This window comes from Delphinapterus leucas, chromosome 4, assembly GCF_059928025.1.
Source record: "Delphinapterus leucas isolate spDelLeu-1000000601 "Yukka" chromosome 4, BTC_Dleu_Yukka2, whole genome shotgun sequence".
Classification (NCBI taxonomy): Eukaryota; Metazoa; Chordata; class Mammalia; order Artiodactyla; family Monodontidae; genus Delphinapterus; species Delphinapterus leucas.
The window spans coordinates 121,183,497-121,203,935 of NC_143132.1; the positions used below are offsets into that span (position 1 = coordinate 121,183,497).

General features: G+C 38.5%; 1 protein-coding gene across 1 annotated transcript in view; it reads left to right on the forward strand.

Moving 5' to 3' along the window:
- Positions 1-2,620: 2,620 nt before the first annotated feature.
- The window catches only part of CP (ceruloplasmin), a 64,086-nt gene continuing 46,267 nt past the window's right edge, over positions 2,621-20,439 (forward strand). Inside the window, exons 1-6 of the mRNA XM_089911032.1 lie at positions 2,621-3,241; positions 11,300-11,547; positions 13,343-13,555; positions 13,919-14,092; positions 15,627-15,881; positions 17,174-17,345. Coding sequence (XP_089767158.1) covers positions 3,096-3,241; positions 11,300-11,547; positions 13,343-13,555; positions 13,919-14,092; positions 15,627-15,881; positions 17,174-17,345 — 1,208 coding nt within the window. The 5' untranslated portion in view covers positions 2,621-3,095. The remainder of the gene's footprint in view (positions 3,242-11,299; positions 11,548-13,342; positions 13,556-13,918; positions 14,093-15,626; positions 15,882-17,173; positions 17,346-20,439) is intronic.

Consider the following 20,439-nt stretch of genomic DNA (forward strand, 5'->3'; position numbering starts at 1 on the left):
AGGGACATTGATCGCATGCTTCATTCCTAATTCTCGTGCTATTTCTTGTAACTCTTCTATAGATGCCATCCTAGTGGTGGGGACGGCACATCTCACTCAAGTTGGCTAGGCGCCCTCGGCCACATAGAAACGTTGCCAGAGGCCAGGCTGCAGTATAACTAAGGCCATTTTAGACATTTCTGACCCATTTAACATGATGCCATCTCCCCCAGTATTCCATAAATGGGGCATCCAGGCTGCTATTCCTTCCCTACTCTTCTGTTTAAACCTGCTGGTTAATTCTATTAACTCAGCGGAGGAATATTCTGGCACTGTGGTTTTGGGGCCTGTAGGGATCTCCTCTCAATTATCTCCTGGTTCCCTAGTGGCCTAAATTTTAGTTTGGATCAGAGGTTGTGCTTCCTTTTCCTCCTCTATAATTATGTCTTCATCTTCTGACAAGTCATTATCCCAAGGATCACACCTCTTGGAGTCCCAGTTCTGCTGTGAAATAACAGTCCTCACCTTTGAGTGGGGCAGCCTACCACCCTGTATTTTAGCTATCTTACATGCCGTCACTACAGTATGCTCTTCCTGTTGTATTTTCTTTGACATGAGGTCAGAAGTGGCAGAACATGCCCTCTGGACAGCCCTGTCTAACAACAAAATCTCTTTAGTCTTCTCTAGTTTCCTGTTGAGCTGTAATTCCTTTTCTGTGCTAATCCTTAGAGCATATAATGAAGGCCATGCAACAGCTGAGATAGCTTGCTCACTCTTTTTTTTCCACTTTCACTTTCCTGCTGCTTCAGTCAATATATCTAGGAAGCCCTTTAGCATTTTCCAGGCATCCTGTACTCACACAGTGGCCCAAAGTATCCCACAAACCTAGCCAGGTCACCCCACATGGAAGAGGCTGGCCAGCCTCGGATTTCCCCCACCACAGCAGGCTTTCCCCCAGCATGACCCCTTTACCCATTCCTGTGTCATTTTCTGTCTCCTGGCTGGCTCACCAATTGTTGGAGGATGGAGGGGATGGAAAGTGCCCACGAACTGAGAAGGTATCTTGACACCAGAAATCGAGGCAGGCAGCTCCATACAATCAATGGATTCATTTATTATAAATTCCTCACAGGATAGGATTGGCAGACAAGGATCCAGAAGCATTTGCAGCTGCTCTCCACACCACCCAGGGGCCATTGGGACAATTTTATAGTTAACCTAGGGTATGGGGGTAGTTGCTTGGAAACAGGAGGCACATTTCTACGGCAAGATTTATGAATGGGTAACTAGTCTCATGGGCACTGGCAATATATCAGTGAAGGTCTTCAGGGCATAGAGGCCACCTGGATCTAAAGATCATTAAACAATATCTATTAACTACAAAGCCCTCGATGATAAGTGTACTAAGTGATTTCCCACATAGTACAGCCCTGGGTAAGGTCAGTGGAAGAGCAGGAACTGTGCAGTCCCAAGATGGCATCATTTACACCATCAGCCATACACTGGCTCATACAGGGGCTTCATGCCAATTAAAAAGTGCCCCCTCAAAAAAAAAGTGCCCCCTCTACAAGAATAAACTACTAAAAGATGTTCTCTCTGTGTGGACCATTTGGAAAAAAGGAACCTTTCTGGGCACCAATTTTTAAAAGGGACAGCATCTTGCAAGACACAGGGTTTAGCCAGTGGAGTCTGGGCAAGATTTTAGTCCCACTCAGGTCCTCTCAGTGGGCATGAGGGCACAATTGTTTAAGGTGCCTCAAGAAGGAGGTCTTGGGACATCCTGGGCATTGTGACTCAATTTTCTGTATCAAGATAATTAGTTAAGATTATTGTTAGCTGGTGAAAGGAGAGACTCCACTATGTGACCTAACATGGGTCATTTCAATTAATTTGAACAATAGCCCTCTGAGGCTGAGATTTTAAAGATGAGGAAACTGAGGCTGCAGTCAAGTATGTATCTTGCCTGGGGTCACATGGTGTCATCAGATTTTGATCTTCATCCTGCTGTTTTCCTTAGCACTCAGTCTCCTTCTCTGATTTATGTTTCTCTGTAGCACTAGTTGCTAATAATAAATATTTCACTCTTCATTTGTATATAGTTGGTCTCTCCCCGGTAGAACATAAGTTGACAAGGGTAGGGATTCATGTCTGTTTTATTCACTGCTGTATCCCCACAGTGCTTAGAACAGTGTTTGGCACACAGAGGGCTCATTCAGTAATACTTATTAAATGAATGAATCATTCAAACATTGTGGTGCCTTCTCCTATACCAATCCATTTCTATAAACACCTTTTGGCAAATACTTACAGAATGCATTGAGGTATTCTAGAGAAAAAGATCACATCAGCACAAAATGTGCACTGTTATCATCAGGATTTTCTTCAACTAAAAAATAAAGTCTTTTACCCCCAAATTCATGTCCACATCAAAGAGAGAAACCCCAGGTTAACAAACTAGAGCTCTTTCTCTTTACTAAAATCAACTTTTGCCTTTGAAGACAGGTTTATTTATGTCTGATTTTTTTGATAATTAAAACAGAATCATCAACCCCTGTTATTCTCTGCTAGTTATTTGCATATAGCAATACACAATAATCTGATAAACTTTCTATGATGATGTGTTCGGAGCTTACAAAATAAATAAAGCCTTCAAAATAAATTCTTATTTGAGGGTACTTAAATCTGGCATGCTAAATATCATGTTTTGTAGCTTAAAGTTGTAACTAGGTATTGTTAGGCTTTTCCAAAGGAAAGAGGCCATTGTATTGTAGCATATTGTTGGAAGAACAAAAGGAGCATTTAGACATGATCTTTGCCCTCCTGGAATTTACGCAACGAATGGTAGAAGCACAGTTATAAACACTCCAGCGCCTCCAACAATAACTGTTGACTTTTTATTTGCAATCAGAGAATCCTGGCAATGGACAACTAAGTTTTCCCTGGGTTTACGAGAACTGAACTGAAGTGGGAAATGTTATTTGCTTTAACGAAATAATTTCGTCTTGTGCAACAAAAAATTCTGTCAATCAAGCAAATAAAGGAAGAAAGGCTTATTTATAAAGTTTCCGGCTTCTGATTTCATTCCGTTGCTTCTCAGGCTCCAAGAGGAAAAAAAAATGAAGACTTCCTTGCTCTGTATTTTTCTAATTTTATGTAGTACCTCAGCCTGGGCGAAAGATAAACATTATTACATTGGAATTATTGAAACAACTTGGGACTATGCCTCTGACCATGGGGAAAAGAAACTTATTTCAGTTGACACGTAAGTCGCTATTTTTTTCTTGATTATAGACCAAATTTATAAATTATTGATTTAAAAAATAAAGCCAATGAGATGAAATATTTCTTTAATTTGTATATACAAAAACTGCAAAATATGGACTTGAAACATTAGACACTTTAATAAATCTCTAATTCCTGGGATTTTGTTTGTTTTTTGAGAGGCTGCCTTACTCCTTTCCACTTGGTATGAGGAACCGTGTGGGCTTCTTATTACCCCCTCTGGTTCTTATCACATCTCCCATCAGGGTTCAGTCTTTCTGTCTGTTTATGCAGAAGTTCTTTCATCTAAAGAATGACTGTATAAAATTTTATATTTCCTATACCGTTTACTGATTACTAGTGGTAAAAATAAAAGGTTTTTTAATCCTTCAAAGAATCATTTATAGAAATCAAATACAATTTTAATATGACTTTGCCTAATACTCGTTGGGTGACTCTGGACTGTTAATTACATTCATCTTTCTCAGGCCCAGCATCCTAACCTGTAAAATGAAGACAATGAGAATACTTCAGGGGGTTGTTTAAAGAGTGGGTGCACGTAGAGCTCTTCGTACAGTCCTTGGCACATAATACATGTGCAAAAAAATGTGAGATAGTTATTATAATGCCTCCTCAAAAAGCTCTATGTAAATTAAAGGTTTTCTTGTTTCAGTTGAAAGGTCCCTTATTTCCAGAAACATCCACCACATGAAAAACCAGGGGTATAGTTTTCCATGAAGTTTTTTGTGATAGAAGTTTATCTATACAGAGGTCATCACTTTTAATAATGTTAGTTAAACATTTAATACCAAATTGAAATTTGTTATTCAAAACCATATTCACAACATTTAAAGATGTATTTTAGTGGTGAAAATATATTTTAAAGGTGATAAATGTATCTTAATAGTGATACTTAAAAATGTATGTTAATGGTGACAAATGAAACCAATGACCATTAACTGCTGAGATTGTATCTTTAAAAATTGGCTATAAAGTATGCCAAATTTCATAACATTGACTCTGTTGATGGGTATACACTATTCTCATTAATTTTATGTACATTTGAAATTCTTCAAAGCTGATAATAATACCTAATTGTTAAGTTATTAATTCAGTAATATGCAGTGAGGAAAGTTTCTGACCTAAAGATAACTAATTGTAAATAAAACTAGTATATCTTACAATTATTTTTTTAAGTCTGGTTTTGAGCTACTGTTCTCTTCTTAGGGACATGACATATTTTTATGGCTTCATAAGGACGATTATTTTGTATGCATTCAGCATTTTCCCTAGCTAAACATAATATAAATTATGCATTTTTAATAGGGAAACTAGGCACATTTTTTAAAAGGTCAGACATATTAGAGGAAAAAAAGTACTGTCCTACTCCACGCCCTCACCCACCATCCTTCTGCCATTATTCATGGTCAAAAATCAAATAAAATCAGTTTTACTGGGCATCAACTAAGTGCAAGACATTGCCCCAAGCACACTTTAGTAAAGTCTTCTCTAATTCTAGAAATTTAGAAGAGAAAAAGGCTTTGTTAAGAATTTTTTTGCAGGGAGGGGAGAGAATTCCTTTATTTTTAAATACTCTAAGGATTTTCCTGGCAGTCCAGTGGTTAAGATTGGAAGCCCTCCCGCTTCCAATGCAGGGGTCGTGGGTTCAATCCCTGGTTGGGGAACTAAGATCCCACATGCTGCACAGCACAATCAAAAAAAAAAAAAAAAAGGATTAAATACTCTAATGTCCTGTGTGTGCTGGAGAGGTTATACAGCACTGGCTTGATCATCTTCTTTTGCTTCAGCAACAGCCTAGAGTTGTGCAAACTTTAGATGACAAGGCTCACTCTGTCTGTGAAATTTTTAATCCATCTAAACAGCAAATATTGAATAAGCCTTTAGCAATTTTGCCAGTACTATGCTAACCTTTTTGTATAGATGAGTTTAGATAGCAACTTTTTGCTTCCTCTTTGTCTCAGATTTGCAGAATGTCCAGTTGCTTAATCCATTCAGCCTTCTATAACAAAATACACCAGACTGGGTAGCTAATCAACAACAGAAATTAATTTCTCACAGTTCAAGAGGTTGAGAAGTCCAAGGTGCCAACATGGTCATCTCTCTTCCGAGTTCATAGCCTTTTTACTGTGTCCTCACTTGGTGGAAGGGACTAAGGATCTCTTTGGAGCCTCTTTTATAAGGCATCTACCCTGTTCATGAGAGCTCCTCCCTCATGACCTAAGCACATCCAAAGGCCTCACCTCCTAATACAATCACATTAGGGATTAGGATTTCAACATATGAATTGGTGGGGGGGTAGGACATAAATATGGCAAAGACTGATGTGATATCACCAGGCATGATAACTGACACTCAGTTGTGTGAAGGCTAAAAAGGAGTGGAGATAAATAGGCTGAGAAACAGGTTGAAAGAGTGCAAGATAGTTGTTAGGCAGAGAATTAGGTTTAAGCTGATGTTGACCTTGAAGGTCTGGAACAATGAAGACGAAAGTATGTATTGAGATGGCAGAAACTCCATCTGTTTCATGCACCAGTGATCACTAGTACCTAGAACATAGGACACACTAAATAAATATAATTTTGAGTAAATGAAAGTGAATGAATAAAAGTATATAGGAAGCTAGACAAAATTATAGGCTGTGTTGTAAAAATTTTCCCTTGCTCCTAGTATGGACAGATTCACACCATAAATAAATAAATGAAATAAATCAGAAGATACAACGAAATAAGAAAAGTCAGTTTATGGAGCTATATGTGGGATAGTGGAACTGAAAACACTGGCAGATATAAAAGAGAAAATGTATGGATGTCTTTTAACTAGGAAAATAGAGTTTACTTTTTTTTGTCATATCAGTAATATTTATTTCTAATGGGGTGTTGTAGAAAGTAATTTCCTTATGCTCAGCACTGCCACTTACTTAGGTCTGTGCCTTATCTGTCATTTCAACAAATCAATAAATAAAGATCTATAAAATATAGTTCCTGCTCCTAAGTTATTTGTACTTAAATGAGAATAAAAGACATACATTTAAAAACAATTAGCAAATGCAATACTTTGTTCTGGGCCCATGGTAGACACTAAATAAATATGTATTGACTGTTGGCTACATAGTAGCAATAAGTAGCAATACTCCTCTTATCTTCAGGTTACTTTTTTTCCTGGTGACATATAGGATGCTAGAAATAAGTGAAAAAAATCCTTAAACATAAGAAGAGCCATCACAAAACCCTTTTACACCAACTTCATAGGCTCTCACTCAGGCTTGGTGACTTAATTAACATACAGTTCTTACAAACATTGTTACCTAGTTTTCCAGCCCACTGTAGGTTTGAGAAATAAATCAGAAATATTATAGTGAAGATGTCATCATAAGCAGACCCAATGACCAGAAGAAATGATAGCTCAAATTTTACCCAAAGAAATAGAGAACAAACCAAGGACATTCCACACTACGGTATAATCATAAGTATTATAATTATAATATTGAGTGATCAGGATACCATAAATATTCAATAAATGTTAATGTTTACTATCATTATCAGAAAAGAAGTTGATTTTTTCCCCAGTACACCCTGTTTAAGAAAACAAGGAAGCAAACAAAACATTTTTAAAGAAAAAACTTGCACCGAAGGCATTCATTTTACCCCTTCAAAAATGGTCTTAAAATTTAAAATAATTCTTAAAGAGGTATAATTATGAGCTAAAGTTATCTGGAAAAGTCACTTACGATGACTCATATTCCAAGGTTGCCAAATAAAAAATAGTAAGCAAAATCTAGTGTGGTATAAACACTTCATATAGGACGGCCTGTGTGCAGGAACTAATGAAGTAACTACACCATTTTATACCTTTCAGGCTCTACAATTTATTATCACAGCTGCTATTTTCCCCAAGAACATATCCAAAAGAGGGCTGACACCTAGGTACCATTTTCATGCTGTGTTAATGAAGCCAGGCCAGTGAGAACCTATAATTCACTTGAATTTGTGCTATGCATACCCAGGTTAAGTCTTTGCCTGCCAGTTAATTTTTGACTGTTTTCCTTGTGATTCCTGTGTGTAGTAGGCAGAATTTTTTTAATGACCCGCAAAGATATCCTACCCTAAAACTCCAGAACCCATGAATATGATGAGATATCACTCCCACGATTTATGTTATATTCAGTGATACAGTTGACTTTAAACTAAGGACATGATCTGGGTGGGTCTAGTCCAAAGCAGAGAATTCTCTAGTAGAAGAAAAGGAAGTCAGAGAGATTCAAAGAGGTTTGAGGGGGATTCAACAAACTGTTGCTGACTTGAAGATGGAAGAAGCCACTGGGAAGGAATATGGGTGGTCTTAAAGAACTGGGAGAGGTCCTCATCTGGTAGTTAGCAAGGAAGCAGGAATTTCAGTCCTACAACCATAATGAACTCAATTCTGCCAATAACCTGAGTGAGATTGGCAGTAGACTTCTCCACAGATCCTCCAGACGAGTACTCAGCCCAGCCAACATCTTGATGCCAGCTGTGATAACCTGAGCAGAGAACCCAGTCATGCCATGCCAGACTTCTGATCCGAGGAGCTGTGAAATAATAAATAGGTGCTGTTTTAAGCTGCTTTATGATCATTTGTTACACAGCAAGAGAAAACTAATATACTGTGTCTCAATTAATGAAGCTAAGAATCCAGAAACTTTTCACGTGTATTACCCACATTTTAGTAACCATGGCTAAACATAAACCAAGGTCCCCTTGAGTGCACTCTGAATTTATGGATGGGAGTAGCATTATTATTATCTTACTAAGGCAGTGTAAAAAATGTTTTAATTCCTCTACCATTAAAAACTCACTTCTGGGTCTGAATCTACCAGAAATTAGAGGAATTGCTATAGGATTATAGGAATTGGGGGTGCTAAAAAGGAAGGATGTGTTTACTGAGAGGGGGACATATCTATTGTAATGAATAGAAGAGAACATGTTACAGTTGCCAACAGAAAGAACTATGATTAATGTGAATTACTTGTTTGGGTCAAAGAACAACCATAATAGATTTTTTTTTGACTGGATATCTGACTGGCAAACTTCCTGCAAGCTTCCAGTAACTGATGCTTTGTCCCCAAAGCCGTGCTCTTAAAGTTAAATAGACATTTCCTAATGACAGTTTGATGTTTCTTTGGAGACAGAGCATAAGCAAACAGGCCTCCCCCAAGCTATCACATGATGTGAAATATTTCCCAATTTGGTTAAGATTTAATTTTGTTTCAGAAAAAAAGACAAGATGGGAAACACATTTTGCATATTGATATGTGTATAAAAGGAATTCCAAATGTTAAAAATACTGGATAGATTATAATTTCAGATCAATTATTTTTTTAAGTAATTTTCACACCCCTCCCCCAAAAATCTTTGTATACAAAAAAACGAATCCCAAAACTTAGACAATGCTCCTCCTATTTCAGGAAATGATTAATACAGGAGAATTTCAATATAATGAAAGCATTTTGACAAAGTCTGCTACAGTTTATTGAAAAGGGATGTGACATGTTTCTTAATGCTTTAGAGGCACATTTAGGAAATATAAATACACACTATAAATGAAGTCTTAAGAATTTGAGGGCTATTTTAGAACTCTGGCTTTATTTAAGATATGGATCAACAGAGCATGGTAGAACACAGACTAGAATCTCTATTTAAATATCATTGGGACCAATCCCCTAGCAATAAGAGTGTGTACAGACACTGGAGAAAATTTACCTCGAGGCTTAGACGGACCTGTGAGAGACTGAGTTGTCCAGGTTCCTCTGGTGTGACCCAAGAGTAATTCCATCCTTGCACCGTAAGCTTTGCAGCTGCCGCTGCGTGCCTGACTGAACTGCCCTCTTCCTGACCTCCTCTCAGCAGTGTGGACTGGATGAATCTGCCTTTAATCTCAGTGGCCTTCAGTGCCTCAGAATTTTGCTGTTGGTAAAACATCTATTTATTAAGAATACACCTGTCCGTGCTAATGCTGCTGTTTCCAGGGAAGAATGTTTTCCCATGTATTTTGATGTCCTCGAAGTCTCTCAGAGCCTTTCTTAATTTTTTTCTGTTTGGTTCTAACAAAATGGAAACTGCAATAAACAATTAGAAAATGAAAACAAATATGAGAAATAAAGGCTTAAGAATGGATTTGCCATCCTGGGTACAAAAAAAGTCACTTCTTTATTTTTCTAACTTCCACCTTGGCCCTTCTCCCACCATGATAGGGGAAGGGAACCCCATCTCATTCATCTTTCAGTGAACAAGTTGAGAATCCTGGGGTTTAAACAATCCAGGATTTAAAAAATTGGGGTCCCTAGTGTGACAACTATGAGATGCTCATTGTTGAAACCCCCTGGTCAATTCAGAACACGGGGGCTCTACTGTCTCCAAAGCCTGTTCCCAATGCCCAAACACAGCCACCAGGACCACTGCCAAGCGGCCCTGCTCACTGGTCCCAGCACTCAGGCTCAATCTGGTGCCTCCATGCTGCCATGCCAGCAGACGTTTGACCACGACCAGGGTATGGCCTGGAAACAGAACCTGCCACCTTTCTGTCTCATGTCCTCCAGGAATCCCACTGCCTATGGGACTGGGCCGCTTTCTTCCCTTTCCCCTTGCAGCCTCCCCTACTCAGGTTGCCCATGAACGCAGAGCGACATCAGAACACACAGGGGTATTTGTTAGCAAATGCAGATGCCTGACCCTCACACCAACAGCACAGAAGCAGAATCAGTGGGGCTGGGGCCTAGGAACTTGTATTTTATCAAGGTCCTCAGTAGATCCCTGTGCACATGAAAACTTAATAAACATTAGGCCTGAGCCCTAGATTTTTTAAAAAACAGATCTTTAAACTTGGACCTTGCAACAGAGAAAGTCCAGAGCTCCCAGACAAGCCCTGCCCTCATCTTGAAGAGAGAATGGAAAAGTACCCCTCCCTCTTTCTGATGAGCTTCCTGCTGAGGAAACAAGACAAAGTTTATTTCTCCTCAGTCACGTTATCTGGCCTCATATGGGTTGAATGGAAAATGGTAAGGTGTCAAAGGTCACCGAGATCAAAGTAGGCAAAACGCAGGCGCGCGCACACACACAAGAACAAACACAAACCCCAGACCATCAGCTGGGGTTAGCAGTTTTTATTCTAGTGGAGGAGACCTCGGTTGTGGAAGGGCTTGCCAAAGCCCAGGTTTTAAGTGGGTTCCCCTGAATGGCTAGATGGCATTGCCCACAAATAGATCCCACTGAACTCTCTGGGCTTGCATTAAGGACAATAACTTAAGAATCAGTTCAAAAGTTTGAATATCAAACTTGCTTTCTTTTCTTTTCTTTTCTTTTTTTTCCTGGCTACTATTCAATTTGCTGATACTTTCAGGAAAGTTTTAAGCAACTATTAATCAGCCACTAACCTGAATATAAACATTCAACGTTCAAGTATTTTTGCTAGCAAGGGATTAAAAAAACACAGGGGTAATTCAAATGCAAAGATAATTTTAAGACCCACACACATTGATGAATCAATTCCAACTTTGATTTAGTTTTGCTAAAAGAAATTAGAAAGATGGAATTACTTTAGCATTGTTAGTTTTACTTTAGGAAAAAAATATGCACTCACTTTCACATCTCACATATCCAGATTGAATGCTTATAAACTCAGATTTTTCCAGTGGTTGAAAGAGGTATGCCATAAGTGAGAAATGCCTTCATTAACTGCTTTATTTTAATATTTCACTTTAATTTTGTATTCTATCCCACAATGCCTCTGTGTTTTACCATGAAAATCTTACAGGAAATACTCTGGTAAGATGCATTACATTTTTATGGTGCATCCACGCATGGTGGTCTGCCATATAGCTGATGTGTGACACCTCATATAATTAAAATCACAGGGCTAAATGCCAGCTCTCCTCTTCATTTTTTGGAGGCATCCCTACAACAACTGGCAAACATTTAATGTGATACGGTCATTCATTTCTCTTTCATCATAATGTTATCCCCAGAAGTGATGGCTTCTAATAGAGTTGTCTTCTTTTCCTTTGCAGGGAACATTCCAATATCTATCTTCAAAATGGCTCCAATAGAATTGGAAAAGTCTACAAGAAGGCCGTGTATCTTCAGTACACAGATGAAACCTTTGGGACGATTATAGAGAAACCTGTCTGGCTGGGGTTTTTAGGCCCTATTATCAAAGCTGAAACTGGAGATAGAGTTTATGTACATTTAAAAAACTTTGCCTCTAGGCCTTATACTTTTCATGCACATGGAATGACTTACTATAAGGAACATGAGGGTAAGTTCAGCTCATATGTTAGCTGGAATCTCCTCTTCCTTTTCAGTAGGAACACTTTTTAATTTCTGAGATTATGGACTTTCCTCCTGGATAAGACCTGTACTATGTCGTTTAGCTCTAAACTATTTTATGAATAAGTATTTTGGTTCATCCTAATAATGCTGTGTTTCTCTGGGTTATACTTGTTTTGTGTGAAGTGTGAATGTGATAGAATTTCTGTGTGGACTCATGTAGTGAGAGTCAGTGAGAGCTGGGACTTCCTTCCCAGTGCCCAACCCCTTTCCAGACACATGGTCAAAATAAGAGAAATGGGCAGTGTGCATTAAAGCCTGGAAAAGACAAAAATCCAGAAGGAGGAAACAGGAAAGAAGAAACAAGAAATCCCCAAGATGAGGATTATCTTATCTCTGAAGCTCCTACATGTGAACGTACTGGAGCCATTGTCACCTTCCATCCTAACTTTGGATAAACTCTGTCCCAGCTAAGGCAGCATGAGTAGTCTCATACAGTAGCCAAGTAGTGCAGGTGGCTGGGTGGTCCCAGAGTCACATCTGAGACACAGTTAAGCAAAAGGTCATTTGAATGTCGGACTTGGAATCCTTAAAGATGGTACAGGAAGAACAAATATTAGATTTGGTGCTTGTGACCTCATTCTTAGTACATGATGACGATGAAGGAGATGGTGTTTTGTTGTGATTAAGAACAAGAGCTTCAAAATTAATAGACCGATGTTTGAGTGCAGCATTGCCTTTTATTGACTGAATGACCTTGGACAAGTTAACTTAAATTCTCCGTGCTACAGTTTTCTCATCTATAAAATAGGGACAGTGAGCATACACAATAATAGCTCAATAAATGTCAGCTATTATCATAGGCAAAAATGCTGAGACCACGTTCATTGAAATTATAAGGATCAAGTTTGGAAATTAGGATAAAATTAGTTTTAATTAATTATTGGTTTTCTATTTAAAAGAGGCATTGCTTTACAGGGTGAATGTTTTGATCTTCTATATTTTTAAATTTGTTTTTCTAAACCAAACAATTACATTCACAGCATAAAAGCTGACTGCCATCTTATTTATTTTTTACAATTTCATGGTATATTATGGTTTTAATCATTTTTAAGGTATGATCATTGTATTGTGGATATGTTAGAAGAAAAAAGAGTTCTTTTAGAGATACTCATTTATGAATGAAATGATATGATGCCAGGGATTTGCTTTAGAATAATTCACTGATGATGACTAATTCACTGTTAAGAGTGGGTGAGGGTATAGATGAAACAAGATTGGCCTTGAGTTGATCATTGTTAAAGCTGGGTTGTTGGGCACATGGAAGTTCATTATACTATTCTCTCAGCTTTTGCGTATGTTTGGAAATTTACAAAATTAAACAATCCCATGTTTACTTCACAGGCAAAAATCTGATATCATACAAGAAGCTTCAAGTGATAGGAGAAAGTAGCCATTTTGCTCTTACTTCCATACCATAACCCCAGGGCAAAAGTGGTTCTTTAAATTGCAAACCAACAGTCATTATGCTGCTGACATATCTACTACTGCTCCTTGAAGGCTCAGCCAAGTATAAAAAATGATAACATTTTCTGTGAAACTTCCACACCCTGTAGCCATTTGCCTTTTATTCTTCTGTGCTCAAATAGAACACCACTGCGTTCCCAAGGGGATACACACTAGATGTTGAATAAATGTTTGCTGAATGAATTAATAGACCATCTATTTTCTCATTTAAGCTCAAACACATTCAATTTGTAATTTCATTGCGTGTCGTTTCCTAGGGGCCATCTACCCTGACAACACCACAGATTTTCAAAAAGCAGACGACAAAGTGCGGCCAGGTGAACGGTGTATGTACATATTGCATGCCAACCCAGAACAAGGTCCTGGTGAGGAAGACAGCAATTGTGTGACCAGGATTTACCATTCCCACATTGATGCTCCAAGAGATATCGCTGCAGGACTCATTGGGCCTTTAATACACTGTAAAAAAGGTACATTTTCTCATTATTATTCACAATAAATGACCAAAGACAGTAGAGAGGGAGGTTTGTTTTTTAAATATACTTTAAGTCTTATGTGTTATGATTGAGTAGGTAAGGTAGAGAGGCAGTGAGTCTAGAAAAAAAGGAAAGGAAGAGCAGGGAAGGGTAAGGAGAAAAATGGGTACGTGGAACAACATTCAGGTTACTGAACGTAAATTCCCAAAATGTTTCCAAGTCTATAAAACCGAAGTGACTGGTTTAGATTTCTGGTTTATTAGGAAAATAAATACAAAAAAAATTTTAAACTATAAATCACATGCTAAAATTCATGCTAAAAATTATGTTCTACTGAAACAGTAATTTTCACTTCAGATTCTCTGGATAAAGAAAAAGAAAAAAATATTGACAAAGAATTTGTGGTGATGTTTTCTGTTGTGGATGAAAATCTCAGCTGGTACCTAGAAGACAACATTAAGACCTACTGCTCTGAACCAGAGGAGGTTGACAAAGACAATGAAGACTTCCAGGAGAGTAACAGAATGCATTGTAAGATTACATAAGATCTGTTAACTTTATCTTATTTTTCTCAGTCCATTAATTCTGCTACTCTTATTCCCTCACATGAATAAGTAGCATGTTTCTAATCTATGCCCTTGGTAACAAAGCATATTGGATGTGCAACTTGATATTCAGCTAAACAGGTCCAATCAAAACTCTGAGCCAGGTAAAGCTGGATACATCAAATTGTTTCCAAACCATTATCAATTATGGTTAAATGTATATGCATGTTATATTTGTATATTTTTTATTCTCCCAACTCAGTTTAAAAATTATTTGAGGCAGCCTAAAATTGTTAAATTATATTGTAAAGTATTGCACTATAATTAGGAAAATAGTTCAAACCACTAGTTCTAAAAGGTATTTCTTTTACATACATATTGTTCTTCACCACCCGTGCCCCCCCGAAACTTGCATCATTTTTTCCTATATTTTAGTTCACTTTATTTCTTCTAAAAATGTTTTCTTTACTGCCTGGGCTTCTCCTTGATTCTCAGACACAAAATAATGGGGTTAGTAAGATAGTCCGTCACTCAGAATGTTTAGCTTCTTAAAAATAACCCTTACTCAGAAACTGAGGACACAAAAATAACTGTACTATCAAAGAAGAAAAATTAACTAATTAACAAAGTATGGATTTTTATTTCCAACTTTTGCTTATTTCTGGCTGAAAGATCCTCTTTCCATATTTTAATCCAGCCTCTGTTATGTGCTAACTAAAATAGGTGTTAGAGACTCAAACTTCTAGTCTGGCTAAGTCTGGTTTGGTATCCCTGTTGCATCTGGTTACCTCTCAATACTTCCCAGAACTGATTTCTATCTTAACTCTAGGACCTCTCAGTTTGAGCAGTGGCCCTTAGTTTCTTTGAAGAATCAGGCTATCCTGCTTTTGACCTCTTAGGTCTTTGTGGCTCTGGTCACTTGTTCCTACTGTCCTTTCCCTGCATTTCTTCTTTCCTCCTTCACATGTCTTCCAATTTTGTCTTTCAACCTTTAAAAAAAAAAAAGCTTCCCTTGTGTTCTTATTACAAAAGCAATTCACATTCACTGTAGAAAATTGGAAAAGTTCTGATAAACAATAACAAAAAACACTGACATCATCCATACCACCACCACCAACATGATACATGATTGATTCCTAAATAAACTTCAGTGTTTTTTCTATTTACTGTATGTGTGCACATTTATATATATGTATGTATATATGTACACATTTGTATTTACAAATATACACATGAGCATACCAAGGTGTAGAGTTTATAACAAAGAGAGCAAATAGATTTCATCTTCAGTGTTGTGTTCATGTGCTAATATTGTGTTGACAAAAATCTTGAGGCTGAATTCAGGTCCAAAATGAAAGAGTACTGTGATTGATTAACAATGTCTGATGTGGGTACAGGAGGGAAGAATAGCAGCATGTGTGCCAGGTATTTTCAATCCCAAACTGATTTTATTTAGAGGTAACTATCAATACCCCAGTCACTAATGTCTGTTAGTCACAGTCTCTGCTCTTGACTTACAGCTGTGAATGGATATGCTTTTGGAAGTCTCCCAGGACTCTCCATGTGTGCTGAGGACAGAGTAAAATGGTATCTTTTTGGTATGGGTAATGAAGTTGATGTGCATGCAGCTTTCTTCCATGGGCAAACGTTGACTAATAAGAACTACCGTGTTGATACAGTCAATCTCTTTCCTGCTACCCTCTTTGATGCTTTTATGGTGGCCCAGAACCCTGGAGAATGGATGCTTAGCTGTCAGAATCTAAACCATCTGAAAGGTAAGGCATCTTTACCTGAAATTAGCTGTCAGTTGAGAAAAGAGTCATGTCTCAGTTACGCTATTAATGGGGTGATGATTGGAAATCAGAATCTAAAAGCTAAACAACTTTGGAATGATCTGAGCTTTGAACTGGTAACTTAATTTTATTCCTCTGACAGTACGCATCATAATGTAATTTTTTAAAAAGACTGAAAGACTGGAGCATTTATAAAGTAATTAAAAATGGAAAATATGTTAATTTTTGGAAAAGAAAAAATTGGCCCTGATGTATAGTCCTACCCTAAAAGTATAATACTGCATACAGTTTCCCAGATTTGTAAAATACACAATATTTTAAACACCAGAAGATTTGTATATTGTGCTGAAAAGTAGCTTCTTGTGTTTTTCTTGACTTGTTCTATTAAATATAACCAACTTTGTCCTTTGAGTCCAGCTATTCCTTAGTTTAACATGCTAAATCTCTCCTCCATCTCTTTAATATAAGGTAATAAAATACCCCCAGTTGTTGAAAAATATTAGTTTGCAATATTGGTCTTCTGAAGAAAGTAGGTTTAATCTGGGTCTCTGAGTATGTTACTTTGACTTTCAAACATGATCTTATTCATCAAATGTGATCATGGCGGCAGAAGGCACAGCACAGCAGGTGCATACCCATTTTATCTAAGAGAACAATACTAATACGTGCTCATTCTATTCCTCCCCCTCCACCCCACCATATCCCCTAAAATAGGGCAGAGCATCTCTTCATCACTTATCTATTTTTTCTCATTACAGCATTATTTGTTTCAATGCTGACTCACTGATAAAATAAAACAGCGAGGAAATTCCCTGGCAGTCTGGTGGTTAGGACTCTGCATTTTCATTGCCAAGGGTGCAGATTCAATTCCTGGTCCAGGAACTAAGATTCCACAAGCCACGTGGCATGGCCCCCCCAAAAAAGTGAAATTAAATGGTGAAATTCATTTCTCCCCACACCACTTATCTATTAATGTGTCTTTTTTTTTTCTTTCTCATCAAAAGACTTCCCAAGCGAAACCCCACAGAAACTGGTTCCACATTTTTGAAAACACTAGTAGTATCACTTCTCTGTGCCATCTAGAGAATTGATTTTCACTGCTTGAATTTTCCATTAGTGATTTATATACAACTGGTTACTCTAGTTTATAGTATTGTTTCTAGCTATCTATTTCTTCAGTTTCCATCTGTCATTTCACCAGCAGCATTTACAAGGCAATAGGAGAGACAAACATTGGCTTCATTAACCAGTGTCTCCTCCTGTGTGGTTTTTAGCTGGTTTGCAGGCCTTTTTCTGGGTACAAGACTGTAAGAAGCCTTCATCTGAGAACGGTATCCATGGCAAACATGTTAGACACTACTACATCGCTGCTGAGGAAATCATCTGGAACTATGCACCCTCCGGCATAGACACCTTCACCCAAGAAAACTTAACAGCACCTGGGAGGTAATTCAGAAAAAAAGATATTATTTCAAAATATGCCTTCCCCCCAAAAAAATCATAAAAGTCTGATTCAGTGATTAAAATTTTAATTGGTACCTGAAATTGAGTAATTAGACTGCTAAATATTTATTAAGGTTTGGTAGTGAGTCCAAGTTTGAGAAATAGGACTTCTGAGTCCATGAAAAAGAATAGATTTAAAAGTTTTCAAATGCTCAACAAAACTCTCAGAAAACATTGAATACAATTAGATCACTTCATTTGCTTTCCATTTCTGAAAACATAGCATTGTAAAATCCAGCAGCATTAAGTACATTCACAAGGTTGTATGATCACCAGCACTGTGCATTCCCAGAGCTTTTTCATCGTTCCAAGCAGAAATGCTGTGTCCACTAAACAAAAACTCCCCATCCCCTGGTAACTTCTATTCTACTTTCTGTCTCTATGAATTTGCCTATTCTAGGCACCTTATGCAAGTAGAATCATGTAATATTTGTCCTTTTTCGTTTGGCTTATTTTATTTAGCATAATGTTTTCAAGGTTCATCCATGTTGTAGCATGTATCAGAATTTCATTCCTTTTTAAGGCTGAATAATATTCCACTGTATTCATATACCATGTTTTACTTATCCATCTATCTGTTGATGGACATCTGGGTTGCTTCTACCTTTTGGCTGTTGTGTATAATGCCACTATGAACACTGGAGTACAAGTATATGTTTAGGTCTCTGCTTTCAGTTCTTTTGGGTATACATCTAGGAGTAGAATTGCTTGATCATATGATAATTCTATTTTTAATTTTTTGAGGAACCACCATATGGTTTTCCACAGCAGCTTCACCATTTTACATTCCCACAAGCAATGTACAAGGGTTCTAATTTCTCTTCTAATTGCCAACTTTTATTTTCCATTTTTTAAAAAAATAGCCATCTTAACAGGTGCAAAGAGGTATCTAATTGTGGTTCTGATTTGCACTTCCCTGATGCTTAGTGATTCTGAGCATCTTTTCACGTTCTTGTTGGCAATTTTGGAGAAATGTCTGTTCAAGTTCTTTGCCCATTTCTTAATTGGGTTATTTGGGGGTTTTTGTTGTTGGTAAGTTATAAGAGTTCTTTTTATACGCTGGATATTAATCCCTTATCAGATAGATGTGCTTTGCAAGTATTTTCCCTTATTCTGTAGGTTTTCTTTTCATTCTCTTGACAGTGTCCTTTGATGCATACAAGCTACCTTTGGTACATGTCTGATGACTTCCACGGCCCCCCAGCTGTTTTTCCTGCCTCAGTCTTCCTTTCCTACTGTACATTCCTCATAAAACAGCCAAAGCAATCTTTCAAAAATGTCAGTGAGATTATGCCACACCCCTGCTCCAAGTCTCTGCCCAAACATCACCTCTTTAGAGAAGTCTTGTTTGCCACGCATCTACTTGGAAAGGTTAAGTGATTCACTCAACGGCAAAAAACAGGTCAATTGCTGGGCCTGACTCTACCCAAGCCTGTGACTACTGAAGCAGAGATTTAAGTCCCCGCCACACTGACCTTCAGTTGTAATGACTCCCAAAGCTGTATCTCCAGCCCCGAAGGCTCTTACAAATTGCAGATTTGCATTATGAACTGCTTAGTGGACACTCCACTTGGATGAGGCTCCTCCAAATCAATATGTCCAAGTCTGAATCCATTGTCTTCCCCACAAATCTGAGTTTCCCTCTCTGCATGAATGGTGTCACCATCCATCCATCGCTCAAGCCCAAAGCCTGAGCACCACCCTTGATTCCCTCCCTCCTTCACTAATCCCTCCTTCTCTCCTCATTAAATGCTGCCTCATTATATCCTAAATATCTCGGAAGGTTGTTTGCTTCTCTCCAACCTCTTTGCTGATACCTCTGAAGTCATCACTACCTCTCATTGAGATTTTAAAAGCAGGTTGCTGACCCGTCTCCCTACCCTGCCTGCTATGCTCCTGCCCTAGTTTATAAGAGATGCCATGCTTGCTGTCTTCTCTGAGCCTTCCCACAGGCTGTTTCCTCTTTGCAAATACCTGCCCCATTCTCTCCACACACATATTCCATCATTTTAACTCTACTTCACCTCTAGATAATTTTAAAGAAACTCTTCCTCTGGAAAGCCTTTGGGGCCTCTCCCATCACTTTCCCCAACCCCAGGAAAAATGTTTCATAACACTCTGTGCTTATTACGTTATTATATATATATATATATATATATATATATTTTTTTTTTTTTTTTTTTTTTTTTTTGCGGTATGCGGGCCCCTCACTGTTGTGGCCTCTTCCGTTGCGGAGCACAGGCTCCAGATGCGCAGGCCCAGCGGCCATTGCTCACGGGTCCAGCCGCTCCGCGGCATGTGGGATCTTCCCGGACCGGGGCACGAACCCGTGTCCCCTGCATCGGCAGGCAGACTCTCAACCACTGCGCCACCAGGGGAGCCCTACATGTTATTATATTGATTGACTTGTAGTCTGTCTTCTGGGACAGATGTAAAGTCCATGTGGACAGGGACGGGTCCAGCTTGCTTATGGGCATGTCATCAGCATGTAACAGGGTTCCTGGTAAAGAGCAGATGTTCCATACATTTGTCAAATGGGAGAAGAGATGAATGGGGTGGCTTTGGCAAGTCAAATGCCTTTCTGAGATTTCATTTTTTCATTTATAAAATGGGGAGAATGGGGAGCCGATGGCAGAGGAGTAGTACGTGGAGCTCACCTCCTCCCAGAAATACATCAAAAATACATCTACATGTGGAACGATTCTCATAGAACATCTACTGAACGCCGGCAGAAGACCTCAGACTTCTTTAAGGGCAAGAAAATCTCCACGTACCTGGGTAGGACAAAAGAAAAAAGAAAAAAAAGAGAGAGAGAGAAAGGACTTGGGACAGGACCTGTGCCCCTGGGAGGGAGCTGTGGAAGAAGAAAGGTTCCTACAACCTGGCAAGTCCCCTGACTGGCGGGGAGATCAGCCAGGACAGAGGGGGAGCTTCGAAGCCTTGGAGGAGAGCGCAGCAACCAGTTTGCGGAAGGTAAAATGGAGAGAAACCTGCAGGGATGGTTGGTACCTCCACCCTGAGCTCCCCAGCCTGAGAC